General features: G+C 34.5%; 3 protein-coding genes across 3 annotated transcripts; 1 reads left to right on the forward strand and 2 right to left on the reverse strand.

Moving 5' to 3' along the window:
- Positions 1–5,358: 5,358 nt before the first annotated feature.
- LOC116025239 (rootletin) lies at positions 5,359–9,993 on the forward strand. Its single transcript, XM_031266398.1, has 5 exons — positions 5,359–7,141; positions 7,213–7,289; positions 7,877–7,988; positions 8,140–8,256; positions 9,352–9,993. Exons 1-5 carry the CDS (start codon positions 5,723–5,725, stop codon positions 9,706–9,708), a joined length of 2,082 nt encoding a protein of 693 aa, XP_031122258.1. The 5' UTR covers positions 5,359–5,722; the 3' UTR covers positions 9,709–9,993.
- A 182-nt stretch (positions 9,994–10,175) lies between these two features.
- Positions 10,176–11,415, reverse strand: LOC116025240 (NDR1/HIN1-like protein 13). The gene has a single exon (XM_031266399.1). The coding sequence runs from the start codon at positions 11,293–11,295 to the stop codon at positions 10,387–10,389; it is 909 nt and encodes a 302-aa protein (XP_031122259.1). The 5' UTR covers positions 11,296–11,415; the 3' UTR covers positions 10,176–10,386.
- Positions 11,416–12,833: 1,418 nt separating this feature from the next.
- Positions 12,834–16,817, reverse strand: LOC116025904 (protein PECTIC ARABINOGALACTAN SYNTHESIS-RELATED-like). Its single transcript, XM_031267279.1, has 11 exons — positions 16,581–16,817; positions 15,660–15,713; positions 15,487–15,577; positions 15,135–15,211; positions 14,893–14,981; positions 14,657–14,776; positions 14,205–14,321; positions 13,969–14,112; positions 13,685–13,808; positions 13,402–13,593; positions 12,834–13,322 (listed from the first exon to the last, which is right to left on the reverse strand). The coding sequence occupies exons 1-11, from the start codon at positions 16,800–16,802 to the stop codon at positions 12,963–12,965; spliced, it is 1,590 nt and encodes a 529-aa protein (XP_031123139.1). The 5' UTR covers positions 16,803–16,817; the 3' UTR covers positions 12,834–12,962.
- Positions 16,818–20,543: the final 3,726 nt, after the last annotated feature.

Raw genomic sequence — 20,543 nt, forward strand, 5'->3', positions numbered from 1 at the left:
TAAAAGTCTCATTTAAGACTTGCTTCTAACATATATGTGCGAAATTCTTTCTTCTAAAATATTGAATCCCCAACTCCAAAGACCCCACACACTCCTATCAGACAGAGTATTTGAGAAGATATAAATCACGATGACTTACTACTGGCTTAGCAGATAGGGTCAAATGCCAGTGCGCACAAGGGATTTGCCCACTTTAAGCATAATCTCCATACTGGCTGTCGAAGTTCGAACATTGGTCTCTTCTCCTAGATACTGTCTACTAAACTAGTGAGTTAAGCCCGTACGAGATTCATGATGAGTGGAAAAGTGGTGCATGCCTGAAATGTACATTTGCTTATTCCGGCCTTTTGCTTCCTTAGCTTCCCTTTCGAGTACAAGAGCTGTGAGGAGTATGGTTGGTGTTCACCACACGCTAAGAAAGATGAAGATGGTGGCTGCCGGTGGGTACGTGGTCCACTGATGCATGCACTACCGTCCTATGTGCCAAGTTTTTCACTTCAATTCCTAGCTAGTTTTAGAGTAAAGTCTTATAAAATATATATGTTTCTGGTTGGACAGACTTACAAGCCAAACAACATAGCTTGACGTACGCTGCCACTTATAATACCCTTAAAAAAAATTGTTCAGAAAATGGTGATGATCGAGTGGGTGAAACATGATTCTCGTTCACGAAAGTTATGGGTTCACATGGTCTTCATGCATAGTGCGGTCGCACCAGGCTTTCATATGTGGTTTACCTCTCTTTCTCCTATATGATTTGCGGACTATTACATTGAAGCGAGATTTATCCAATACAAACTCTCAAGTAGTGACTGCAATTAAATACGATTGTGACCATAATTTTTTATTGAATAATGTTTTAGTTTTTAATGATTTACCCTGAACATGTATAGTTCTTGAGTTTATAATTATGTTAGAATCTTAGACGTTGTCTTTAAGTTATGGTTAAGTAGTGGTTTTAATTTTCAAAACATGGTGCAAATGACCAAAACCTCAACGTGTTTAAACATTTAAGAACTATTCTTATTCACACTTAATAATTAGAAATAAAAGTCGCAAACTACTCTACATAATTTAAGAACTAAATTTACACTTTTTTACCATAATATATGCAAATGAAGCTATGCAAACAAATCGTGTTATTAGCAGACTATATGACGAAGAGTTTGATGATGAGTTTGAGGATTACCGATTCAAGTGCTTTGCATACATACCGTTTTCTAGCCTGTTACGTGAATATGTAGTTAACCCCAATGAATATTCAAATATTGGAGGTGGCATTTTTAGGGTTCACTTTTGATTTGAGCCGGACTAAAGTGAATTTAAGTTATTCGTAGTGAGGCAATGAGATTGATATATTGTATGCTCAAAATAGATAATAATTGAATGAGAAATTAATTTTCAATGTAGACTCATTTGAGTTAGAATATGAGCATGAAAAAGCTAAATGAGTTGGAATATAGGATGAAAAAGCTTTGTAAAAGTACTTAGACTCCACATTGATTTGGGGTGGGTTTGCACCAATATATATATATATATATATATATATATAGAAATCTACTCAAATGTGGTCACGTCTTTCTGTGTGATCGGTGCGGTATACACCATTATCACTAGTGTTAACAAAATATACCAAAAACACCCACATAACTCATCTGCCTCTTTGGTGATGCGTAGTTTTTTTACAGATGCCTCCACTGAGGCTCAAACCCACTCCCTTCCACATGAGAGTGTACACCGGGTGCCGCTTGACCACAAGGTCTTTGGCTGGTGATGCGTAGTTAATGGTGCATATTTGTGTTTATTTGTATTGTGCATTTTCTAACATTGAGTGGTGTATCTTATTAACACTAGTAGTGTAAACCGCACCAACTGCACAGGAAGGCGCGACCACAAAACTTTACTATATATATATCATATTGACATATTGATATTATCCAAATCAATGTTAATTGGTATGAATACCGGCAACTTTTTATTCCTTTTGTCACCTTTTTTCCGATTTTGGTGGGTTGGATATACGTAGTGTCCATGTGGGTTGTTTGTTTCTATGTAATAATGTTAATGTAATGCCTTCCATGACGTTCTAAACAAGATACACCAAATCATATCTTAATTTACACGATTTTATCTCATAATTTTTTTTTTGTTGGGATGACAAGTCTTGGTCTATACAATAGGTGAGAAAGCAATTGTTTAAAATGATATTTTTAAAAATTTTAATTGTACATAAATATATAAGAAAATACAAAGTATTATTTGTTGATCCACTGAATTTATGAGAAAGAGAGAATAAAGTTGATAGTAGGTGGAGGCGATGAATATTTTGTTACAATTGCGGTGCAAATGTGCAATATAGTCCTTCTACTTAAGGTACTCTTATTCCAACTAGAATAAAAGTCATGGTTGATTAAAATATAGTTTATATAGTCTATTACATAACCACAAGTCTCTAAGCTTTTTAATTATTTAATTATTCCGTATTACTTGCTTTTCTTTATACATATTAGAAAAAAAAAATAAAAGAGTAAGGATCGACTACCATACATAAATTTAGATCCGTATTTCTTTCTTTTACTTGTAAGCTACGAGTCTTTTTAATCATTTCTTTTCCCGTATTATCTTACTCCTCTTTTCAAATATAGAAAGAACAAAAGAGTAATAATCGTTGAAAAGTCAAGTGATGAGGACATTCGTGATGGGGCGGTTTTTTTTTTTTTTTAAGTAATAACTAAACAAATTTAAATCAAGCAATGCTAACAAAGTCTGGAAACAACTTTGTCAAAATGTTCTTAGGAGAAGTGTCGAAAAAATGTACATATGATTCATTGATTCATAATTGAGGATGGTTATTAATTAAAAGTGATTGATGCTTATCTTAATTTAATTAATACAGTATTTACTTAATATATTTCTAGTGGGGAGAAAATCTATATATTATATTATACACAACATTCTTTGATTTACTGAAAGTTTGCATCCGCTTTCAAAAGGTGCCCTCTCTAGACAAAACTCATCTTGTGATTTTAAATAACAAAAAATCACAAAGAGATAAATCAATCTAGGTCACTCATAATTTATCGACTCAACCCAAAAAGAATGATAAACAACTTACATGCATATAGTCGCATAGAGAATTAAACTTTAAACTTTGTAATTGTTTAGAGATATATTATATTATAAACGATATTCTTTATAGTTGAGTGTTAGCTTACGTTACGATAAATGAAATATTCTAACAGTTCCTTAAAAAAATGGGACTAAAATGTCACACAAAAAACAAGTGCGTACTGTCTAGTAAAGATGGGCTCGAGTGGAATACTTATATATATATATAAGCTATCCCAATCCGGAACGTTGTCATATGAGGCCAAAGCCCAATGTGCAATAACACATACGTAACGTTGTCATGTGATCGAGTATGTGATAGGAGATAAATTATTGTTTGGATCATAGTTTACATATCTGTGTGAATCAGGGATGAAATATATATATTTTTAATATATTAAAAATATATTATGTGTGTATTGAATGTATATTATTTAATAATATATAAAAAATTATGTACTATGAAATAATGTATTTTATCTATAAATAAATTAATTGCACATAATTTATTAACACACATAATATAACTGAATATTATATGCATGCAGTTAACATATTATTTATGTGTAGTTAATATATTAGGTGTCTTCAATTTATTTGCAAACATATAATATTTTTGGAATTGTAAGGAATTAAGAATATAAAGATGGTTTTTTGATATTCCTTCGTGCATTCGTCATTTGATTTAATGAAAGTTGGTATTTTGTTTTTAAAAAAAAAAAGAATATAAAGATCATGTCTCTAAAAAGATGAATAAATAAATATGTGTCTATGTAATTAAGAAACTTTTATAAGGGTAAAATAGTCTAAACATGTTTTTTTTCTCAAGTCTTGTGGAAAACAAAATTCCAGCTTTTCTTAAGGAATTCATTTTCTTCAACTTTGAGAAATTCATTTTTCAATGGAAAATATTTTCAATCCAACATTCCAACCATACAATATAAAATACTGTAACATTTTCCTTCCCTTTTAAGAAAACATTTTTCATAAAAAATATTTTCCATCCAACCAAACACTTCTTAAAGAGTTGCATGCAATTATTACAATGCATAAAGATTTGGTTTTTTTTTTTTTTTTCTCAATGATAAATATATCAAACATATCAATAAATGCTAGGATGTTGAGTGTATAAACAATGTTTCATGAATACAGACCGTACCCAAACCACAAGGGACAATAACCTATGCCAGATACTGGGATCGTTAATTGCGGGCATGAATACTATACCTAGGCTGTAGCCTGTAGGCAGCTCAGAAACATTGTACATTCAAATAAAATATTGTACTTTTGAATAAGTGTTAGAACAACCTCAACAAAATTTTTGATTGGCTTTATAGTAAAAAAATTGGGCAGGTAGATCTTGACTGATGGGAATCAGAGATCATTTTTTGCTAAATTTTTTCTCAAAAAAAATAAAAAATAAAAAAACAAAGAAAGAGATGCTCGCTTATAGCGTTTACTTTACCCAACAGGCGCTTCAAGGTGGCCGCCAGCTGGTTGCCACTCTGAATCTTTTTTTTTTCTTTTAAAAATATGTACACCAAATTTGTTTTTATATAATAACAAAATTATTATCAATGTCTATTTTTATCTATTTATGTAGACATACATTTTAAATATAATTATTTTAATTATAAATATATCAATATAAATTATAATTATGAAAATTATATTATAGAATTTACATACATACATATTAATAAATTTATTTGTACATACAACGTATTACACAACCATATAATAAGAAAATGCGTTCGATAAGAGTTAAATTTACTCATACAAAATTTAAAATTTATATTTTTTTTAAAAAAAAAATCAATGTATAATTTTCTTAGTTGTTATTCATATTGTTAGAACTATAATATATTTGAAATACAATTATAAATAAATCAATTTAATAATGTATATTTTTTTCTAAATTTATTTAAATATGCACCTGAGTATAGATTTTATTAACTATACAAAATTTTAATTTTAAATTTGTATGCCATGAAAATAGATATTTAATCAAATATATGAAAATTTGACCATATTATTATATTATTTTCATTTATCTAATGTTTTTATTTAATTTCATAATAACAAAATTTTTTGGTGCATAACTAGTGTTCAAACTAGAACGTGAATAGGTCAATTTTATGATTCTGAAGATTATTAATTATTATCCCAAAACTAATTTTTAAAAAATTGGGAATATAACGCCGTAACGGCGAAACGCACCAAAATTCACATTATATAGTTTATAATTTTCCTTCCGGCGGACGAAATTGCAGTTTCCGGCAATCTTTCGTCTTCTTCCCTCCACTCTCTCTCTCCCCCCGTGGTGTTCATGAGATTGACTAAATTACCATAAAATCCCTCCGTTTGAGACGAAATTAAAGTCGTCAACACCGTCATCGGTTGACTCAAGTCCTCCCCCATACCAAATCTTAGGGTTTCGGCCGGCAATCCCATACCAAATCTTAGGGTTCAGGAATTCGCTTGTTTGCTTGCTTCTTCAGCACGCTTTTAATTCGTGATTCTTTTTACGTTTAATGATTAATGAAGCACACTACGACTGATTAGTTTATAGAAAAAATTGTGTATTGTTTGGATATATAATTGATATGCATGAATGGCGAACGCCGGGGAAGAGGAAAACGACGCCGTTCTGAGCGATGTCGAGGCCGACGAGCCTGTGGAGATCGATGTCAAGACTCCGTCCCCGGAAGACGTATCCCTGGAGAAATTCCGGGAGGTCCTCGCCGAGCTCGATCGCGAGAGGCAAGCGCGCATCGCCGCGGAGAATTCCAAATCGCAATTGGAAGTCTCGCTCAACCGATTGAAAGTCCTAGCTCACGAGGCTATTAGGAAGCGCGATGAGTCGTCGAAGCAGCGGGATCAGGCCTTGCGCGAGAAGGAAGAGACGTTGGTGAAGGTTGATAAGGTATCAACGGAGCTTAGTGGGGCGGTTAAGGAGAGAGATGAAGTTTTGAAGCAGAAAGAGGAGTTGCAAAAGGAATTTGAAGAAGTGATGAAAGCGAAAGAATCGAAGAGGGTGGAAGTCGAGACTGCAGCTTCGATGTTGGTGAGTGGGATTGATAAAATATCCGGAAAAGTGAGTCATTTTAAGAATTTTACCGCCGGTGGATTGCCTAGGTCTCAGAAATATACAGGCTTGCCAGCAGTGGCTTATGGGGTGATCAAAAGGACAAATGATATAGTGGAAGAAATGTTGAGGCAGATTGACTCAACAACCAAGTCTAGGAACGAGGCTCGGGAACAGATGGATCAGAGGAATTACCAGATTGCTATTGAGATTTCACAACTTGAAGCAACAATGAGTGGTTTGAGAGAGGAGATTTCTAAGAAAGATGCCCTTGTTGAGGATCTGCGGAAGTCTCTGGCTGATAAAGATAAGAGCTTTTCAGAGTACGAAAAGGAGATGCTTGATAAGCAAAATGCCATGGAAAGTGAATTGATAGGGTTGAGGCAGATGCTGAGTGAGTCTGAAGGTAAAATTAGCAGTTTGGAGTTGAAGTTGGAGTCACTAAGATCTTTATTGACTGACCAATTGAATTATGTATCGCAAATACACAAACAGGTTTGCAATGTAATAAAGGTTGTGGATGTTACAAAGTCATCTGAATTATCAGATTCCTTGTTTCTTGCTCGAGAAATGGACGTTGAGGAGAATATGAGAGCATCTTTGGCAGGATTGGAGTCCATATATGATTTAAGTCAAATTGGTTTTGAAAAAACAAGGGATCTGATGGAGGAGAAGAATCGTGAACTGAAAAGCCTTAAAGAATTGGTTTCACAGCTGATGCAGGAGAAAGAACAAATTGGGTCTTTATTACGAAGTGCTTTATCAAGAAGGGCATCAGTGGATTTGTCATCCAAAACAAATGAGCTGTTTAAAATAGCAGAAAATGGATTGAAAGAGGCTGGGATAAATTATAGGTTCAATAATAACCTTGGGGAGCATAAATCTCCAGCTTTGGATGATAAATTGCAGGCTTCCGACATAGAAGAAGATGAAGTATATGCTTTGGTAAGTTATTGCTGGTCTTATTTAAAGGGAAAATCCTCACTCTGTTTCTCATTCATCATTTTTCATGACAGGCTGGCACATTAGAGAACATTATCAAGCAGTCTCAGCTTGAGATCATTGAGCTTAAACATTCACTGGAAGAGCAAAGGTACCTTCTGTTCATCTTTGGTTGTATTGGCCTGATGCTATATGATTAAAGAGTAAACCCCATAGTGCTGTGAGGTCTGTGTGGATTCGATCATGAATATCTCCACTCTCCAGAAATCTTTCTAACTTCAAATAATGTAAAGGATTGCAGTAGTAAGAAATTAAGGACCAAGATATAGGCTAATTATATCATTCTAATAAGACTATCAGAAAGTCTGATGTTACTGGTATTTGCTTTGTCCAAGAGATAAGGAATATGACCTTGAGCATTTTTGCATTAAATGCATATCTGAGCCACACTATATCTTTTGCCATGCCCTGTTACCCCTTTTCTCGGGTTCTGTGAATAAAATGTTATGACAATGACAGATGGGAATTCTGGTAACGTTGGCAAATTTCATCAAAATGTGTTTTCTTTGCTTGCCTATAGATATGGTTACTGCTTTAGCTAAGTAATATTTCTCTAATGCTTATTTGAACTTGTTTGTACATTCTTCTCGACTTGGGAGCATCAAATCTATGTGTATTTTTTCTTAGACCAAGGCCAACTGAAGGTTATTGTTTTTCATTTTGCTTTGCTAAATCAAGGGCGGAGTCAAGTTTACTTAAGGAACATGTGGATGCTCAAGCAAAGGAACTGAGCCAGTGGAAGCAACAGGTAGAGGAGCTTGAGGAGAAAGAGAGGGTCGCAAAAGAAAATGTAAGTTTACCTTCACTGTATGTATCTTTAACATGCAATGCTGTTAGTGGTATAGGGAGACTTCTTTTATATATGTTAGATTGAGAAAATGCATTAGTAATAGTATTATCTTGATGCCAGTTCATATTCTTATGTTTGTGCTGTAATCTAGGTTGAAGGGCTTATGCTGGACATTGCTGCTGCTGAAGAAGAAATCAGAAGGTGGAAAGTAGCAGCTCAGCAGGAAGCTGCAGCTGGGAAATCTGTTGAACAAGAATATCTGGCGCAGGTATGCTTGATGCTTTCTTGAACCCCTCCTCTTTTTGCATTTGACCTTTGATATCAAATTTTAAATAAATTGTATCTCTGGTAACTTAAGCCCAAGATCGACAATTTCGTAAGCTTTAGGTACTCTTAACGCAAGCATGAGCATGAACTGTCCTAAATTTTGTTAACAGTCTTTTGAATGAATTCTTAGCAATCAATAGTTGATTGAATTCATTGCATTGGAATTTGGAAACTAATAGATTTGTCAACATGGTCTTTAGAGTTCCTCATGATATGTTGTTTGAAAGAGCTAGACTGGAAGGAGAATATTTATTGAGGATTTTTATTTTATCTTGCACTGCCTTCTGGCCCTTCTGGTATTGAACTATTATTACTTGATAGAAAAACACTCTGTTTCTTAAATTTATCATAATCAAAATTTAAGTGGTCATTGCTGTTGTAAAATTCTGCTTGACCTCAGAATTAAATACAGGATAGCATTATTATTTCAACCTAATTCTTAGTAATGAAGGTTTGGATTAAATGGAAACTGAAATAAGAATTAAATACCACTTTTTTTTTTTAAAGACAAATACCACTTTTTTTTTAAACTAAATTTCGTGATTGACTGATAACTGGTCCAACAGTGTTTGTCCTTTTAATTTTCTTCGCCCCCTTTTTTCTTGGCTTTGCATGGATATTATGAATGAACATAGAACAAGATTTCTTCACATATGCAACAACAAGAATCAGCAATAGAATTTGGTGGCATTAAGCAATTCTAAGTTCTCACTGTAAAATTAGGTGTTCAAAATATGGAAGATATTTTTGCCAACATGAGCCGGAGTTCCTTCTTCTGGCTTTGAACTGTTGAGTATTGAGACCTTTCTGCATAGATTGGAGATATCATGTTTTATGTAAATAAGCTGTACTCTCTCTTATGTCATTGACACATCGTCTAATTTGTTACTTGCGAATGAATGATGAACCTCTCAACACATGTGACATCTGCTACATAGAACTTAATCAATACATGGACCTTTCAGTTACACAATCTCAGTGGGTATGCACCAATGTGCTCCATTACTTATAACAATGTGTTCTATGACTCCTGCAGTTGTCTGCCATACGCCAGGAGCTTGAAGAAGCAAAACGGAGTGTGATAGAGTCAGAGAAGAAGCTCAAATTCAAAGAAGAAACTGCAGCTGCAGCCATGGCCGCGAGAGATGCAGCTGAGAAATCATTGCGACTGGCAGATTCAAGGGCAACTAGGTTGAGAGAGAGATTGGAAGAGCTCACTCATCAGCTCGAAGAGTTGGATTCCAGGGAAACCTCCAGACCAGGCCTAACCAGACCCAGATACATATGCTGGCCTTGGCAATGGCTAGGCATAGATTTTGTAGGTACTAACAGGCCAACCGAAACGCAACGCGACGGTTCAAACGAAATGGAGCTTTCTGAACCCCTTATCTGAATTCTTTTTCCCCATACTTACCCCATCCTCCTTACCCCTCTGTATATCTATTCTTAAGTGTGAACCTTTTAGAGAATGAAAGCTGTGTGACAAAAATAGAGAATACATTTCCCAACCCTTATCCAGGTAATTGGAGTTTCATCAACTGTTTATGCTACACAGGAGAGAGATTAGTTTTGCACTTTTGCCTGCCTTAATAATGACCAGTTTTCCACTTTTTTAAAATTCCAATTCCTGGCTTTTGTTATGACTCAAATTTGGTTAACAAAACTACATTTTTCTGTCTGTGAAGAGTTTAAATTATCTCCAACACAGCTTAGTTGATTCTTGAGTGATAGTTATGGGCAAGCATTCAAGACCGAGCACTGAATGTCGTACCTAATGTGGTGGGCTCCTTGTAAGTACTAGATATTGGTCATCTCACCTAATGAGTCCGAAGGCGAGGGAATTTTGCATTTTGTGGCGCAAAGAGTTTAAATCATCTTTGTTATTCATCTCAGGTACGCTACACAATAGTCCATCCTCAGAATGGGATAAATACATTTTCTAGGAAAAAACAAATGCAATAGCACCATTCATCAATGAAGTTTAAAGTTACAATAAACTACTTAACCAATTAATAAACATTATAAACAAAATTAACCTCGTTCTAACGTTATTTTCATCTGATCTCCAATCTCAACGCTTTGTGCTGCACCTTTTTGCAATCAAGATCCCAGTGGGAGGACTAGAAACCATGATTGTGCAATGGCTATAGAGCCAATAAGAGTACTTGAGAATCCCCCCAAGATCAGACCTCACTCTGAACAGACCCTTCACTTCAAACCTAACTTTCCCATTCTCAATCTGAGTTCTCAGCTTCTGACTGTGATCTGCAGAGAGCCCAACCTGGCTGGTCACCAAGTGCACATCTTGGAACTTGTATTCATGGTTCATCATGGAGAATTGTTGGATGTAAGTGGAAGCTATGGGGGATTTGTCGTGGTAGAGATCCACAACGGCGTAATGGAACTCCACTTTGCCTTTCTTGTTTGGGTTTGTGAAGTTTGCGAGGAGGGTGAGATCGGCGTTGAGGAGGTAGCCCATGTCGAGGTAGGCGGCGTTGAGGGTGGCGCTTGAGATGTCGAATTTGGGGTTTCTTGGCCGGAAAACTAGGTAGATGACGAGGATGGCGAGGAGGGCGAAGATGACTAGGATCCAGAAGAGGGTGCAGCAGGCGGCGATGAGCCATGCTAGGGGATTGGTTTTGGTTCTTGATGGCACCCTCAGGTGAGGGTGGTGGTGGTGGGGCGCCTGGCCGCTGCCGCCGCCGCGTCGCGGCGGCGGCGCTTTGTGGCGCTGTGGTGGAGGAGGAGGAGTTAAGTCAATGTAATCATCTTCCGGCGGCTTTGTCCGGGGAACAAAATTTGCCGGGAGCGGCGGCGGCGCTGCTGATGTTCCCGGACGGTGATCGGACGGCGGCGGCGCCGCCGCTGATGTGCCCGGACGGTGATCGGACGGCGGCGGGTAGAATGTGGGCCCGGGCCGCGGCGGCTCCGGCTGTTCGGGGAGCTGCGGCGGGAGAAAATGGGGATTGTTGTCACGCATGGTTGATTTGTGGGGATTGGAAATGGAGATTTGCTGAGAGGGAAGGAGGAGAAGAAGGAGGAGGTTAATGAGAACATGTTGGGGGGAGTGGTAATGGTATGATTGATGGGAAGGCAAAGAATCAGATTTGAGTTAAGCATGGAAGGCAAGCAATCTTGGTTTTCTTCTTTTAGTATAGTATAATCTTTTTTTAACTATAGCAATATTTTCCATGCTAAGCTAAAAGCTCTCTGCTATTCTCCGCTTTACCAAGTTGAGTATCTGCAGATCCGGTGTAACAGTATAAATGTCTTGACATGAAACCTCACCTTTCAACGCCTAACCTTAACCATACACCGTCCACTCCACACTTTCTTCAAACTAACTTTACTAGACTGCTACGTGTTAGAAAAATGATTTTTGAAAGTTATACATATATTTGAATTTTGTAGTGTTTAGCTATTAAAGGAAAATAAAGTCCAACAAAAATATAGATTCTAATCATTGTTTTGTTAAAAAAATGTCTTCAAAATTATGAAAGATATTTTTTGTATTCTTTTCCCGCACTTACTTCTCTTTCTGAAAGGTGTCAAATGGGTAGTGATATAGTAAATATCAACCTTATACAACACAAGTTACAGTTGGGCTATAATACTTACGCTAAAAACCTGTTGAATGCAATATTAGGCTCGAGTGGCATAAATGTGGGTCAGAGGTCTCCGAGCTCTCTAACATCTACAAGAAACAGTCAAAAGTCCCTCTCTCATACATTTAATTAATGCGGTATTTATATTATAGCTAGGAGACAAGTTTCTAGCTCTCAGCATGCTAGGCACGTGGAGCGCATGCACCGGCCCTAGTCGAGTAGAATTGTGACCGTACACGTGGGGTGAGATGCCCTTCGCGCCTTTTAGGTGCAATGGGTCAAAGTAAAAAACATCATGATCGGGTCGAGCCCGTAAGGTCGGTGGTGAGACATTGATGTAGGGAGATCCAGGGGAGGGCTCACGAGGTCGGCTCATCAGGGATGGTCAAGAAGTGTACTACTTGTAGTCAGAACAGGTCGGCCTGGATAGCGATCATGGCGCGTATTCGGTCTGACCGCTTGTACTAGTCCCGTTCCCTGAGGGATATTCCCTATCAAATAGGTTGGCCCATCAATTTTTAATAATCCTAACATAGTGGATCGAGTGGTGCTCTAAGAAGGTTTTGTATATAAAACATGCATCCAATCTGACACATTACACCTACCATCACAAAATAAATAAACTTGATTCATATTGTAAATTGTGAACATTTAGTATATATATAAATTGTGTATTTTAGACTCGGATCCACCAAATAATTTGTCTATGTACTGGAGTAGTTATTTCATTATATATTTATATTGCCTCCACTAAGACCCACCCCTTCCATATAAGAGTGCAACCGGGTGCCACTAGACCGCAAGGTCTTGGCAATCAAAACAAAAATCTAAAAGCACAAATCCAAACTTAAAAGTTAGATTACCAATAAAATGGAATGATATTTAATTAGGGAATGAAATTTTTAATTGAAAGAGTAATCAAATTCCATAATTGTATTTTAAAAAATTGCAAACCAAACACTATCTAACTATGATTTTTATATTTACACTTTCAAATTGTGGTATCCTCGTTTGTTTGTATGATGTTGATGAAGTTGTGGAATCAGGCTTTGCACATGCAAGGAGTCAAAGGGTTCTCCCATATATCATAGTTTGGGAAGGTTTGTTCAGGCAATCCAGTCCTTGTCCTGTGACTAATCACAACATCATCTTTTAGGGTAGCCCATCCCATGTATGGGTCACCTAAGAATTTGGACATGAGATTCTTGTCTGGTTTAATAGATTTCTGGGTGTGACCCATGTACCTTCTATACCCAATTACCAGTTTCGCAAAGTTCCCTCCATGTGTCATCACAAAAACATCTGATTTCAGGCAAACCAGGAAGTCTAGGGCTGCCAACATTGTCATATGTTTCCTCAAACCATCCAACTCCTCTTTTGTTGCTAATTCCTCCTTTCTAACCTGTGTTACAATATAGTGCAATAGCGTTCAGTAACGATCACAGTTGAAGAATTTAAGAGTGCGTTTTGTCTCAACTTACAAGATTGGGGAACATGTTTTTGAGTGGCGCCATGCTGTTTTCTCCCCCATACACCTCGCCAGAAGCAACATATATTTGAGTTTCTTTAGGATACCCCATTGCTCGAAGCAAAAGTGCAACTTCACCCGGCTCGAGAGGGCACCACCCCTCCTTCCTCTTCTGCAGTGCCAATTGCCACAAATGTGAGCCATCCTGCAGGTGCAAGTTATTCTGATTATAAAGAATTGAAGGATATATTTTATCTCGATTAAAAATCTAAACTCAATATGCAACCTGGCCTAACCTTGAATCGTTCAGGCCATTCATTCTTTCTATATTCAGCCATGAGAGTCTTCTCCACCCTTGTTCCCCCGAAATCACAGAATGATAAGCCCACCATCCCCTTCTCAAACCTTAAATGTAGTGCCCTGCAATCAACCACGGATTACAATTACAAATCATTCATTAATACTTAGCTTAAGGGCTAAATTTGGTACCCAACTTTAAAAATCAATAACTAAAATTATAAATGAGCAATAGTAGGAAGATTAAATATGGAATTAACCCGAACATATATATACACATTACATGAAAGGATTTGAGCTGCCGTTGCGGTTTCTCATCCTTGAGACCAATTGATCAGCCATTTGCTCAATCTCTGGAAGAAATTTCAGAGCATGATAGTTCACCCTGCACCTCAACCTGTTTATCTCAGGACGAACATTATTGTACCTGAACCATACACACACACAATGGTCGGTTGTTCATGTCGAATAGTCATCGTCATCATGAAAGGAAATTAAGGATCCATTAAAAACAGTTACCCAAGTCGATCAACAAACGGTTTCAACATCATTATCTTCTTCTCCTTTATTCTTGGCAAAACATTATCCAGATAAAACTGTGCTGAAGCATATTTGGGAATGTTCTTTACTGTACGCCTGCCATGCATGACACAAGGGGGTGTTTGGTAAATAATGTTAGCTAAGATTATGTTAGTAAGTTTTACTAGTTGATAGTAGCTTATTGTAGAAACGTATTTGGTAAATTAGTATTAGTTGATAGTTGATTACGTGTAAAATGACTTGTTGTTTTGAACAGTTTTATGAATTTTAACATTTTGAAGCAATAAATTGTTACAAAAAGTTAATTAATAAAACACTCTAAATCAAAATTAACCTAAGGTTACCAAACATGATCAAAATCTTTGAATACCCTTAAACCCAAACCCAGTCCTTAATTATACCACAAAAGCTCATCAGGAAAGAAACCAAACCTTATGTCTCCTAACAATTCTGGTATGTCAATAAACCAACTGGGTATATCACGAACAATTCGCACGTCGTCCTTTAAATAGTCAATAAAATGATCAACATCAAATATGTCCTCAAACTCACTGCAACCATTTCAAAAACCCAGATCAGAAAAACATGCAGACATGCATTATATTATTCGAAACCATATATTTTAAGGTTAATATAATTAAGGTGAGCACAGCCAAAATTGACTTACGTTGGGTCTTGCCATATCCGATCTTGTTTTAACACTGGCAAAATAAGGGTAGTATTCATTAGCTTTGCCACTGCAACAGCATTGCATATCTGCATGCCAAGTAAGAATAAAAGTAGCAAGGTCACACCTGTTTGCCCTTATAATGATTGCGAGTTTTTCTCGTCACAAAAATAAAAATAAAACAAATAGCACACGTTCATCTTCAAACAGTCATTAAGAAGAACCAAAAAGGAACAACATACAGCAATTCTCTGCTGGTTTAAACCACCCTCAGCAACTATATATATGTATCCATTTGTTTCATTTTCGGAAGGAAGATCTGCAAATAATCAAGAATAATATAATGAATGTAATATGGTTTATTTATTTATATAATTTATTTTATTATTACATACAAGGAGAATATAATTAATCTCAATACCACTCATAGAGAGCCTTACACTTATATTGTTGAATTACACGATTTTTTATGTATTAGTTTAAAATTTATACCTTGTTACTTATATTTTGTATTAATTATTTGTTTTTTCTAAGTTGTTAATTTTCAGTTTTATATAATTATCTCACACACACACACATATATATGTATAGTACCTGAAGTTATGCCCTCACGTCGTTCAGCACAAGCCTTCCATGAAGTTGTGGCAGAATAAGGATTCTCCCATAATGAAGGAGGCTCCTTAACCTAGTATGTGAAAGAGTACTTAACATAGTAAAAATGGTTGTTTATTAATACTTTAATGTATTGAGTTTGAGAAAGAAGTTACCCGTGGACAATGAAGAGTCATGCCTTCCTTGTTGCATAAATAGGGTGTATTATTCTACAGGCCAGGAAAAACAACAAAATAATTACATGCATGCATATACTGTTACAATTAACAAATTACCACTTTATAAAACTCTCTTTTTTTGAGTGAGGTAGAAACTCAATCACTACTCGGGTGTTTATGGGGTAAATTCCACCTTGTAATCATAGTCAACAAAGAATTAGCTCATAAGTGACTTGGCTCAAATTAAGAAAGTCAATAGGTTGTCCTAGGCAAATTATATTGTGGACCATGGTCCACAATGCATGGTGGACCATGATCATAGTTGATACTGCAGTTGTGTTGAAAGGAAACTACAGTGCACGGAACAGAGGTCGTTCATCCGTGTTCTGTGCAACTGCAGTTTCCTTTCAACACAATTGCAGTATCAGTCCACGATATAATGACTGGTTGCAGTTATTAAGTCACGATATAATGACTGGTCGTCCTGCAGGAAGTCGAGCTTGTAAAATTGCAGTTTGCAGGAAGTCGAGCTTGTAAAATTGCACTTATTAAGTCACTCGTCTGATCTGGCCAACTTGACTGAAGTTGCTCATAAGAAAACTTTTTACGAGTTGTGGAACACCCACAGTCACTATCCAAAAATGCGCAAATTATTTTGTGGACCATGGTCATGGTTGATATTACAGTTGTGTTGAACAGATACTGCAGTTGTGTTGAAAGGGAACTGCAGTTGCGCAGAACAGAAGTCGTTCATGAGTTAAACACAACAGCAGTATCAGCTATTACCCATGGTCACGGTATAACGACCGACAAAAATGCATATTCGATAAAGTCTACCTTAAATAATAAGGTTCAAACCACAAAAGAAAATAAGCCGCATTACTAGGAAAATAAATATAACCTCAAAGGAGAGCTTACAAATCGGTTGAAAACTGAAACCGCTGAAACCATTACGAAAAGGAGTAAAAACGACACAATCATCTTGTATTTCCGAAGGTGATGAGACCCCGATTCGTCGGCGATACAGAAGCAACGGAGGCGTTCTCGGTGGCGGCCACGGTAGCCATCGACGACGGCGGAGAAGCTGTTCGCCGCAGCTCGGTTTCCCACAGAGCTACAGTGGCGGAGGTCCGGCGGCATGAGTACGTGCGTGCAGAAATCCGTTACGTATCCTGTAGGGGTTATAGTGTGCGTGTCGGCGGTCTGAGTGTCCGGTGACGTTTCTTTAGTCGCTGTCAGAATATCCGATGAAGACTTCTGTTATCCATTAAGATAAAGGTACAATGACCATAATTTTTCTCCAAGATTTTCTTGTCTCTTCCTAACAATCAATCCACGTGATTTGTGTGTACATAATTAAAAATAAGAAAATAAACAAATATAATTGTATCTTCAAAAAAAAATAATTGTAATTACTACTTAAGGTTAATAAGAGCATCACCAATAGTTAAATAATATTTGTCAATTTTTTTGTTTAGCAATGACGGACTAAGAAAATAAGAGACACAGTAAAATAGTTTTTTTTTTTAAAAATAGTTAATAATATAATTTTGCAAATGCAAGTTTTTTAAGAGCAATCCCAAGAAATATTTTTAGGTGATTTTTTCAAAAGCAAAAATTGAGTGAGACTTTTTATCCTGCAAATACAATATTTTTGTGAGACTCATTGAATGACAAAAAAGAAAAAAAAATCGTGCCATCTGTGCGTTGGGTGCACCACCGTGCCCAGCAGGTGCGTGCAATAGTAATAAATGTGACTTTTTTATGTTATTGAGTCATTTCCATTTTTGGTCCTACTGTTATTGAGGCATTGCCAATTTTAGTCCACTTCATTAATTTTTGCCACATTGCGACCAGTCTTATTTAGTTTTTGTCACTTTTAGTCCACCGTTAAATTTTTTGTCAAATAATCGTCCAAAACAGGGATATTTTGGTTTTTTCATGCTTTGATCATCTCCTTTACCCTTTGCAGTGGTTTTCCTTAAACATTTTCATCCAATGAAGAGGTCCGGCGAAAGCCATGGGTTTGTAATGTGGCTCACATGGCTTTCGCCGAACCTTTTCATTGGATGAAAATGTGTAAGGAAAACCACTGCAAAGGGTCAAGGAGATGACCAAAACATGAAAAGACCAAAAATACCCCTATTTTGGATGGTCATTTGAAGAAAATTTTAACGGTGGACTAAAAGTGGCAAGCACTAAATAAGACTGGCCGCATTGTGGCAAAAATTAATGATGTGGACTAAAATTGGCAATACCCCAATAACAATAGGACAAAAAACGGTAATGACTCTTTTGTTTTTGTGCTTCCCCCCTCCCCCCGCCTTTCCTCTTTTCTCTTCACTCTCTATATCCTACTTGACACGGAACAAATTATAAAAAATAAAATCTTAAAGATACTCTAATGGATATATTGCATTGTGGACCTACCATTGTACATATATTCCTAGTAAGGATGGTGATTTAAAATATTACCGAGTTGTTGAAGAGTTTATGATACATGGTCCGTGTGGTCTTGGAAACAAAAATTGTTCTTGTATGGTTAATGGTTGTTGTATACTAGTTTGACTATTATTTAAACAAAACAAAAAATGATTTAATTAAACTTTTGACCGGGAATGAGGATTTATTTCCCATCCTAAACATTCTCCCGCAGGGATGGAGATGGGAAAAGATTTTATCTTTCACAACGAGAATGGAGATGGAGACTAAGATCAGGATAGAGTTTCATAAACGAGGATGTGGATATATTTTTCAAGAAAATACTATTTTTACTCTTTCAAATTATATTCTCATTTTTACTTCATCTCATAAATATTAGATGTAGACAATTTTTCTTAAATCTATAAAATAAAAATATCATATTTATATTTATCACATCAAAAAAGTATAATTAATGGAGTAAGATTTAAAAATCCTCACGCTAAAACTCTATTCCCTGCCCCCACTCCACCCGTTGACATCCCTACAAATTACAACAAAAAATACACATTTAAATAAATCTTATTATTGTCATCCAAAAGTAAATACATCGAAAAACATAATTAGATGTGACATCAATGTCAAAGGCACGCAAATCTAAATAGATGCATCAGAGTGGGGGACCCACCTCCAGGCTGTATTCCAATTTTTCATTTCTCAATTTTTGTTGAAAACATTTCTCAATTTTTTTAATTTTCATTATCCATTTTTTCAATTTTTGGTTCCATGTATCAAATTCAACTTTAAAATAGAATAAATTCAATACACTAATACTGAATATTTAAAAAGTAAAAAATAAAAATAAAAATATATTACTAAATAAATTATAATTAAATACTTTTTTTTGTAATAAGAAAATGTTTGATTACAAATAAAATACACAAAATCTCAATAACTACAATTCTTCATATAGTATTTGTACATTTTTACAGCAAAGATAATAATAATAATAATAATAATAATAATAATAATAATAATAATAATAATAATAATGAAAAAGATGAGAATAGATATATTAATAATTAATAATAAGATAATATAATTAATATTCATAGAATAGATAGATTAATTATTTTATTAATATATACTAAATTTATTAAATAATAAATATTATAGAATTATTAAATATTAAATATATTTTCTCAAAATTGATTTTCATTCCTTATCCTATTTTATATATTAATATTTTTATTAGACACCATTTAAGAACAAATATATTCTATATTTATTGTTCGTTTCATTACAAAAAAATAAAGTTATGTCATTTAATGTACTTATTATTACATTCTCTATCCCATTTTATTTACACTTTTATTTTTAAAAATACATTTTACTTGTATTGTTTACTCTTCATTGTGAAAATTAATTATTTTTCTTTAACATGAATATCAATTCGTATATACTAAAATTATTATATTATTATTATATATTAAATATTAGTATTTATGAATATAATTAATCAATTATAAGATTATTAAATATTACATCAATTTCAATTTTGGTTAATGACCATGAGCCCTACCATATATATCAATTGAATAATGACTGAAAATATAATAAGCATCCAAATACTCTTGATTTTCATTATTGTTTTCTATCATATATATGGAAACAAAAAAAATGTAAATAAAATATGTACCATCTATATGAAAGTAGGTTAAAATAGAGGATAAATATTACGTAATATAAATATTGTAGTATATTAGTAAATATATTCTTACCGTATACAATAAATAGTTTAAAAAAAAAACTTTTCTAAACAACTGATAAATATTCAATATATTCCTAATAATATTTAGTAAACATATTCCTACCGTACTTAACATAACTTTAATTTGTTTTTTTTTAATAGTTTGTATAACTTTTAATTTAAATTTTTATATCTAATAATATTTTTGATTTAGTTTACAAATATTTAAAATTTATATAGTAAAACTTGACTAAACTAAATATTCTAAAATACTAAATTGTAAATTCATTGAGTAGATATATTACTTATAAGTTATTTAATAGATATTATCTTGAATTTTTACGTAAAATTTACTTATTTGTAGAAGATAATATATGTTTATTTATATCCATTCATGTTTCCAGAAAGCATATTGTAAAAATGTAAAAAAAAAAATACAGAATTTGCAAATAATAATATTACCAATTATATTATAGAATACCATATACATAATATTAATATTACCAATTATGCTATCATGTTATTACCTAATTAATGTTTTTTCTAAACAATATATAAATAATATTACAAATTAATAGATATTAGTTAATTTCTATTTTACATTTTTTTACCAACTAAAATTTATCAATTATTTGACCAATAAAATATTTAGTTAACTAACTACAAAAGTTTGAGCGAGAAAATAAAATATGATGGTTTTATTTTATATG

The sequence above is a fragment of the Ipomoea triloba genome, chromosome 7 (assembly GCF_003576645.1).
Source record: "Ipomoea triloba cultivar NCNSP0323 chromosome 7, ASM357664v1".
NCBI lineage: Eukaryota > Viridiplantae > Streptophyta > Magnoliopsida > Solanales > Convolvulaceae > Ipomoea > Ipomoea triloba.